General features: G+C 33.4%; 1 protein-coding gene and 1 pseudogene across 1 annotated transcript; one reads left to right on the forward strand and one right to left on the reverse strand.

Moving 5' to 3' along the window:
- The first annotated feature begins 231 nt into the window (after nucleotides 1–231).
- LOC18040377 (receptor-like protein EIX1) lies at nucleotides 232–2,320 on the forward strand. Its single transcript, XM_006432781.2, has 6 exons — nucleotides 232–595; nucleotides 773–919; nucleotides 1,259–1,333; nucleotides 1,677–1,832; nucleotides 1,946–2,095; nucleotides 2,190–2,320. Exons 1-6 carry the CDS (start codon nucleotides 232–234, stop codon nucleotides 2,318–2,320), a joined length of 1,023 nt encoding a protein of 340 aa, XP_006432844.2.
- A 142-nt stretch (nucleotides 2,321–2,462) lies between these two features.
- LOC18040209 lies at nucleotides 2,463–8,580 on the reverse strand (annotated as a pseudogene).
- Nucleotides 8,581–9,662: the final 1,082 nt, after the last annotated feature.

The following is a 9,662-nucleotide window of genomic DNA, read 5'->3' on the forward strand; positions in this document are numbered from 1 at the left end:
TGATAGCTCAAAACGCGTCACTGTAGAAAATTATAGCAAAACGACAAATATGGAAAAAATGGGAAGAAAATTAATGCATGAAAGAGTTGCAGAAGACAACCAAATAAGTCAACTATACGCTAGTTGGGTGTATAAATTGTTAGATGTGTTATAAACAAATAGCATAGAGCCTTGGTTGGTTACAGAGATAGAAAAAGTGTGTGTTTTTTAGAACTTAAAGATATAGTTAGAATGGGTGGTTCAAAATCAAAAATGGTGATAATGTTTGTTCTGTTATTAATAATATTAGAAGGTGGGTGGAGTGAAGGATGTTTGGATCACGAGAGATTTGCTCTTTTGCGACTGCAACATTTCTTCAATGATCCTTATAATTATCTTCCCAACCGGGTAGATGATGAGGGAGCTACTGATTGTTGTCAGTGGGAAAGGGTTGAGTGCAGCAACACCACAGGCCGACTGATAGCGCTAGACCTTTTTGGCACGTATTGGCGAGAGTACAGCTGGTATCTGAATGCTTCTTTGTTTACTCCCTTCCAACAACTTGAGTCACTTGATTTACATGGCAACAACATAGCCGGTTTTGTTGAGAATGAAGGTGCTTCGTCTAATTCAATTAAATTACATTTCGCTCTCCTAATTTAAGTCGAATATCAAGACTGAGCAGCTATATGCATATTCATTCAATTGACAATTTTTACATATTTTTTAAAATGTTTAATTTTGAAATTACACCAAACATCATATGTGATCTTTGTTTTGATTTTACTTGCAGGTCTAGAAAGATTGAGCAACTTGAAGAGGCTTGATTTAAGTTATAACTTGTTCAACAATAGCATCTTATCATCTGTGGCTCGTCTTTCATCATTAGCATTATTATATTTAAGTGGTAATAGGTTGGAGGGAAGTATTGATGTTAAAGGTACATAATAAAAACGTCATCTCTTCTCCCAACTCTTTCATTAACATGCTAAAATAAGATTCAAGGCTTTGAATTCAATTTTTTTTATGAGTAAATATTAGAAAAATAGTTTTAAGCAATTCATAAATACAATTTTCAATGTTTCTCATAATTTCATCTTGTACTTTTGTATGTCTTGACTTTAAGATTAAAAAAAAAATTACTCTAACTGTGAAGCAAATACCCCATGACTAATTTACAATTTTGTCCAGTTAAAAATGATAAAATTTATCATTTGTTCATATTGATTTATTAACTCTATTTTAAGTCTTAAGTCTTGGCGTCTTGGCATGTTTGCAGAATTTGATTCCTTGAGCAACTTAGAGGAGTTGGACATGAGCTACAATGAAATAGACAATTTCGAGGTTCCTCAAGGTACACAATTAAAATATTATTTAATTACATTAATTTATTTCGTTTGATTAGGGAAGGCCCAAAATGTACAAAAACATAATTAAAAAAAATAAAGAAACAGAGAATTCATATTATTTCAAAAAACAAAACGTAATACTATTATTTCAAAAAAAGAATGTAATAAAGATTTGATTTCGGTTCTTTAATCTTTACAGCAATTGAAAAACGATGTTGCTCTTTTCCTAAAGCATAAAATATGAAATGAGTCATAATTGAATTAGTCATTTATTTTGTTTAGATCTAAATTTAGACAATAAATTTTGATTTTTTTTTCAATCATTTCCTAATTATTATTATTAAACAGGTTACAGAGGTTTGAGGAAGCTGAAAAGCCTGCATCTATCGGGAGTTGGAATTAGAGATGGAAGCAAGTTGTTACAGTCAATGGGATCATTCCCATCCCTCAACACTCTTCACCTTTCGTTTACTAGTTTTACGAAAACAGTGACAACTACTCGAGGTAAGTAAAAGGTACGGATGTAGCCAAATTTATAAATTAATTGTTAATTAATTAATTTTTCCGTATTATTAATTAAGCTAAATTTGTTGCTCCTTCCTTCTAAATCTAAACAGAGTTGCACAGTTTCACCAACTTGGAATATTTGAGATTGGACGACTCCTCTCTCCATATAAGCCTTCTGCAAAGCATTGCATCAATATTCCCTTCATTAAAAAATCTGTCGATGTTGGGTGGTAAAGTCAACGGTCTCCTACGCGGTCAAGGTAAAAGAAAAGCTTTGATTGTGAACTCACTCAATGGTGTCCTACGTGTTCAACATTTTTATTTATTTATTTTATTGTTTAATGTTTCTGCTAGGTTTTCCTCATTTCAAGAGTTTGGAATATTTGAATATGGATTTCACGCGCATTGCACTCAACACCAACTTTCTTCAAATCATCAGTGAATCGATGCCTTCTCTTAAGTACTTATCACTGTCAGATTCATAACAGTAAAAATTTGTTGCTCAACATGATGTGTATTTTTTTTCAAGGCACTTTGGAAACACAATTGTTACTACAGATATTCTTCTCAACTTGGAGATAAATACAAATATTAAAATGCATATGATCACACATATTACTTCGAGTTTAGTAAGATTTCATTAAAAGAAGCAATCAAACCACTTATCAATTGTCGCAGTCGTTCTATAAACTAAAATAGCAATATAATACAAGAAAAAGAACATATAGATACTTGGCAAGAGTTCATTAAGAAGTCGCATCACATTCGGGTGAGGAGTTTGCTTCTGATATCTTGCTAGCTGGGGCTTTTTCTTGTCTTTCTACGTATGCCGAGGGAAACCAACCAGCTTGGCCCTTGCATTCACCTTCCGACCATCCAATAGGAGCAACCTTGAGAAGTTATAACTAAAACGGTGAATTAAACAAAAGTTGACCGTTCAAAGACCTAAGGGGAAAACTAATTCTTTTACGTAGAATGAGTGAACTAGTTGTGATCACTGAAATAACAACATAACTATGGAAGCATAACTAGATATAAATTCACATGGCTATAAGGGTAAACTGAGTGGTTTAGAACTGAGCTAGCAACCCTACTATATTCTGATTTGCACTTCAATGTAAAAGGGAATATATGGTAGGAAGAAAGAAAACCAACCATCATTTGTTAACTCATTGCTTTTCAATCAAAATTTTAAGAACAAAATGCCATGTGCTTTGAACATCAAATAAGTATAAGCATTAGTTCTAAATTCCACATATCATAAGTTGTTAGAAGGATAAGTTAATAGCAGAGTAGAAAAATCTATGTGTTGGTATTTAGAGGGGAAAGTACCTGGCGAACCACAATATAATCATCAATTGAAAGACTTAGCTTTCCATTTGCTTGAGCATCAAATGGATGTATAACCTGCAAGATAATGGGATAAATAGAACTTTAAAAAAGCATAACAAAAGCAGCAACAGTAGCAGCAACGTTCATTGTAACCACTATGATCATGGCCAACAAAGATATATTAGAAACAAAATTCCATTTTTACTACGACATTAATATGTACTATACGATATCATGACGATTGGGTTACTAAGAGCTATCAAAGTCTAATAAGTTCTGTATAACTTTATGTAGTTATTTAAATTATGGATCAGATTTTAAATTTGAAATTTTGACTGCTCTCCACAAAACATGGCCTATGCACAAGAAAGTCATAGATAATGAGGATTACAAGTGTCCGACATCTTTTGAGTGATGGATTTAACATGAGAGCTTATGGTCAGTCAATTTCCTCTGCCTAGCAATATAAGCTTTCTCGGCCAGATTTATCATCAAATACATAGATTGCCCCCAAGTCACATCCATATAAACATAGTTTTTCTAGGTAAACCAAGTAAGGAGTATCATAATTCAGACATAATCATAAAAAGGCCCATCTAACTTAAGAGAAAATCTCAAAAATGGCTACATCGTCTTGTATCTATAAGCAATATCAAGACTTTACATCACCTGCTACATCGTGAGTGGCTACACAACTTTCAATGGTTTGTCTTTCTTTGGCATGCCTAACTCAGCTTTGATGTTGCTGAGATATTGATAGTAGAGACACATGATACTTCTAGCTCATGCATTCTATCTAACTCATCCAACAACTATCTCTTTTTTAATTCATTAGTGTTTGCTAAACCTCATGCTTAAAAGTCCTGTTCTCCTAAACAAAGTTTCCTAAGAATGACTTCCTTAGCACCACATTTGGACACTTTTAGAGCAATTTTATTTTGGGGAAAAGAATTTTCAAGGTGTTAACTAATAAATTTTAAAAAATAATTACAATTTTTCCTACGATCATATGACAATTTATCTGGGATGAAAGGATACAGATAGACATCTTCCACTTTCAAGACTAATCACTACTTCCGTAGATGTTGTGCAATAATACAAATACTTGATCAGATGGTAGTGATGGTAGAAAAAAATTTTATTGCTCCAAAATTAAAATAAGAATGCAATATGTTAAGCAAAAGGCTGTGCAACATCAAATTAATTGATAAGTTTGTAATTCAGTAAATTAACAACTTTCATGGTAAAATACAACAAATTTCTTTTGAAAAAAATAAATCTTAAAAGACAGCATTCAATTTTGTGCGCATCTTATTTCTTAAGATTTTTCAGGAGGAGGGCAATAGAGGGACTTTCACCTATGCAAGAGAGCAGAAGCCTTACTTTCCCTATAAAGTAGACGTCATTCTGATTAATATGCGTTTGCAAATCAGCTCCGTTTGAATCAGTATTCTGATAGACACACGAGGCATTGACATCCATTTCCAAAGTCACATGTTGCGAGGAGGACTCATTTGATTGCTCCTATACGATCATCTAATTCAAGTAGCAAGGGTTGGAAGAGAATAAAAAGTCACAATTATTCTTTTGCATAAGTGAGACGAAAATGATAAATGCAATATTATCAACAGTAAACAAGAAGAAGATGATAGTGGAAGTATGCGGTGTGGCTGCCAGGTACTTGGATTGTATTGTCGGGTAAGGTAATAGTAGAGAATTATAAGTTTGAACAGAGCATGTTGGACTTTTGTTGACCAAATTCAAAAGCCCAATGGCACGGCCCGGAAGCTTTTGAATAGAAAAACTTGCTAGAAAGCATCAGTTTAAATCACTACTTAAACGCTTGCTTTAACTGCACCACTTTGTACTGTTTTATGTGTGTAGCGGTTGTGCGGTTGTAATTCACGGCTGACGCTACGTGTTTGTTAGGTCAAAACTATGATACAATAGTGGTACGGTACCATTGTTACTTTCAATCATTGGATCTATAGTTGTACAGTTGCATTAATAAGATCTAATGGCTGAAAACAACAGTGGTACCATACCACTGTTGCAACATAACAGGACCCTATTAGTTATTTCAAAGGGATAAATAAGATTGCTTACAACAAACCTACTAATTTTATAAAATTCAAGTAATATAGAATAAAATAAAAAAATAAATACAAAATTGACTTTTATTTTTTATGGTTGACTATATTTTGTGTTCTCTTCGGGCACTACTACAATTCTTCCCTATATATCAATTACACCACATACTATCGACACAAGAAATGAAATCTAATATCACCCGTTTAGTTAAAAAATCACTCATGAAAAAATTTTACCATTTTGATTTGAGGATCCATATTTTAAACTGCAAGCTAATGTTCATCAAGAATTACTGATGGCCGTTGAGTAGAAAAATTATTTTTGGACAAATTATTTTTGTTGATAGAAGAATTTCTTTAGGGACTACTAAATTATTAATAAAAATGTCGAACACACCCACATATCATCGACACAATTGATTTTGAGGATCCATGCTTTGAACTGCAGCCTAATGTTCATCAAGAATAGAGTATGGCTTGTGAGTAGAAAATTTTCTTATTTTGGCCCGAAATAAAAAGAAATTAAATTGGATGAGAATCTGCCACTTTCTCATGAAGAAAGGCATACGGAGCATACCATGGTACCATACAAAATAAGGAGCCTCTATTCTTTGGTTTTTCAAACTCTAAAGGGGCCAATATTGCCAAATTCCCCCTTGAAAATTCTGATTACGACATTATTCATCGCTTGATGCAATCAAAGTAGTGACAAAGTTAGGAAAAATATGAGTCCTAAGTAATTGCTAGGCAGGGTTCCTGAGAGCAAAATTGTCCTAAGCATTATATGCATACATGGTGCGGTACATAGAGCACGTTGAATTCCCCACTATAACACAAACCCAGAAAGACAAGTAATAACTCAACTGATATAAAGACAAAAAGAAGATAAAATGATATAGAAAAAAGAATTCAAAGAGACAGCAACATACGATAGACTGAAGCCACTTGATCTGCTCATTGATTGCAGCCTTAAACTTGCAAATAGTTACTGTACGCTAGTGCTCTAAGAAGTGAAAATGATGCCAGCCCTGATTCCCTTTTGACTTCCATTTACTGTCAAACATTCTAGTAATACAAAAAATTGTTTAGATATCTTGCTATAAATATAGCCGTTTGACTGTCATAATAAAGTCACAAATAACCATTCATATTGATCTACTGTCACACAGCATGCTTTATGCATACAACAGCTGTATGTATACCAACTCCTAACCTTATCAATACATTTGGCAAAAACTTAAGAAGAAAGCTATTTCTCCATCTCTTTTTTGAAATTTCACAATAACCAGCACAATGTGAAAGCTATGTTCTAACCTTATGATAAATGCTCCAGACTCCAAAAGGATTTTATATATGAGAGTTTGTTGCAGCAGATATATTGACTTATCAAGTATGAATCATTGTCTGGATGAACTATCTTTAGATAAAAGAATATTAGAACCACTGTAGAATATCTTTACGCTGCTGGTTCTAACAGGAATCTGCATGTGGCAACAATTGCTAGATCCACAATTCCCCAACTTGAAATACATAGTTGCACACCATGAGATAGTGCTACAATCTACTGAGATCTAACTTATATGGTACTTTAAGCTACTAATGTTTGCATATTTCTACATGTTAAATTAACACTATCATCTATAATCACTCCAAAACAACAAATGATAAGCAGCTTTTGGCCACTTATTACTAGCATCCACAATTATAAATAAGAGATCATGGGTTTACTTGTTGCACCTACTTAATTATCTGCAGTTGACATCCTGAAGCAAGGTTTAAATAGTGACTGCTTAGAACCCTTGTAGTTGGATCTTGACCTCTCCCATTGTAGCCAAGATTGGTTACTCTGGTAATGAATCAACACTCTCCTGCTCAGGGCCATGAAGATCTGAAAGCTCAGCACTAGTGGAGAACTTCATCAATCTCTTCTTCTCAGCACACTTGAGACAAGGCTGCATTACGAGACCAATCACCACAGCACCAACGCTTAAAACTGCAACTTTTAAAGAAGAAAGAGCCAACACAACACAACACAACACAACACAAATCAATATGGTTGGAGGAATACACATGATAATGGCTCCAACAGTGCCAGTGGGTATCTTGTAGGGACGAGATGCAGCAGGATATTGTATCCTTAACCATACAAATGCTATGAACTCCATAACCATTCCAAAACAGTACAGGAAGTTCTCTGCAGCTACAATATCTCGAAAGCTCAGCCATGATAGCAAAACCACACCAGATGCTGAGAATATGATTCCAATCAAAGGAGTCCCATAACAAGACCTCTTAGCAAAAAACTCAGGTAGCATTCCACACTCAGCCATCCCCAAAAGTTGGAAAGAGTTGCTGCTCATCTCAGCCACAAACATGCCCATATTGGACATTGCTGCAGCCCCCTGGATGCATTATCTCAACCAAACTCCTCCAAGCACTTTAGCGATATCTGAAAAGTAACCATCGGTCCACAAGTCGCGATCTAATGGAATAGCTCCAGTTCCAACTAGAAGGGGAAAGAAATACCCAAAAATGACCAAGATCAAAGCATAAAACAAAGCCTTTGGAAGAGTCTTCTTGGGGTTATCCACCTCTCCAGCTAGTGTACTTATTGAGTCCCAGTAGTTGAGATTCCAAAACAGGGTGTTCAAATACAAATTCCAATCCACTTCACCTAAATTTACTACAAGCCATCTTGAAGGCTCTAACTTGGGAAGGGACACAAGTCCCATAACCACAAAAGGAAGGAGTGAGAAAATCCCTAAAAGAACAGCAGCCCATCCCACAATGGTTAGACCCCTATAGTTCATGAAAGTGAGAACAAAAGTCAAAGCTAACGCCGCAAAGGCTCTAGGTAACCCATTGCCCAACGCAGGGATACCAGACTTCAAGTAGTCAAGAAACAGAACTGGGTATAAAGCATTATCAATAACCCCACTTAGCCATTTCATCCAACCTTGCTGAAAACCCCAATATGGGCCTAAGGCAGATGAAACCCAAACCACATAACCACAATTTTCAGAAAACACGGTACCCATCTCGGCAGTAATTAAAGCTTCAGGGACACTCCATATAATCGGAAACACCAAGAAACCAAGAAGTGCTAAAAGAGGACCAGCTGCCTTTACACTATCCTCAACACCAAACGGCCCCCCAGAAACCTCATAGAATATAAGGAAAATAAGTGGCAAGATTGATACTTTTTTAGTGCCATGGACTCTAGGAGAAGATGGTTGGTCATTGATATTAACATATTCAACAGCATCAGACTGCCCCATTTCTACTGAAACTTGCCTATTTACAGTGTTCCTCAATTTCTGCATCAAGTTTTAGCATAACTATCAAAAGGGTATCCGCATGTAAATTATGAAACAAAATGAGCATTTACTTTTTAAAAAAAAATCAAAAAACAGAAATGGATTTCGCAGAGCACATGAATTTAAGTTCAACATTAAACAGGCGCTTAAGAAAACAAAAGGGTCTGTTCGTAAAGCCATCAGATTGCAAGATTGAACAACATTAACGGAATCAATAGAATAGATGTAAAGAGATCTGAAAAGAAAATAAAATAAAAGATGAAGAGAGATAAAACGAACCATCAAATAAGTGCATGCAGAGCAGAGAGGCAGATACTAGAGAAGCTCCGTCATGTTAGAGAGAGCCTAAATCAATCAGAGCTCACTGAGTTTCTTTTCAACCGACCGGCAAATTTGGAGTGGCACAAAATAATATTTTTGCTTTTAATTTTTGGAACACTTTTGAATGGAATTTTTTGTTTTTAAAAAAGGTAAGGGAGATTAGGGCATCATAAAAAGATTTTTTAAATAAAATTTTATTAATTATTTAAAAAATTATTTTAATATTTAATATTTTAAAAAATATTTTAATTAAAATTTTTTAAATAAAAAATAATTTTTTTTAAATTTAGAGAATTAATTTTTTTTATAATTTTTTTTATTATTTTTTATTGAAAAAAAAGAGATAAATACTTTAATTGTTATTATTTTTTTTAAATAATTATTTGATTAAAATAATATTAAATTATTTTTATTTGAAGAGTTTTTTAAAAAATATCATATTTTTTTATCCTTCTATTTGCCACATGAGTAAACAAATAGATATTTAAAGAATAAAATTTATATAATCTTTTGGAAATGCTCTTAATATTTATTTAGTCTTATATTTTTTAAAATATTTTTAAAATATTTTTGTCGTTAAAATATTGATATTATTATTATTTTTTTATATTTTTTAATTTATTTTTATAATATTATTTTTATAATAATTTTTTATTTAGATATTAATAAAAAAATAATTTAATTAATAATTTAATCCTAAAATAAATAAACACGTGTTTGGTTTTGGGCCTTTTCTTTTGTTCGTTTAATATCATCTGGCTCGCTGA

This window comes from Citrus clementina, unplaced genomic scaffold (assembly GCF_000493195.1).
Source record: "Citrus clementina cultivar Clemenules unplaced genomic scaffold, Citrus_clementina_v1.0 scaffold_5, whole genome shotgun sequence".
NCBI lineage: Eukaryota > Viridiplantae > Streptophyta > Magnoliopsida > Sapindales > Rutaceae > Citrus > Citrus x clementina.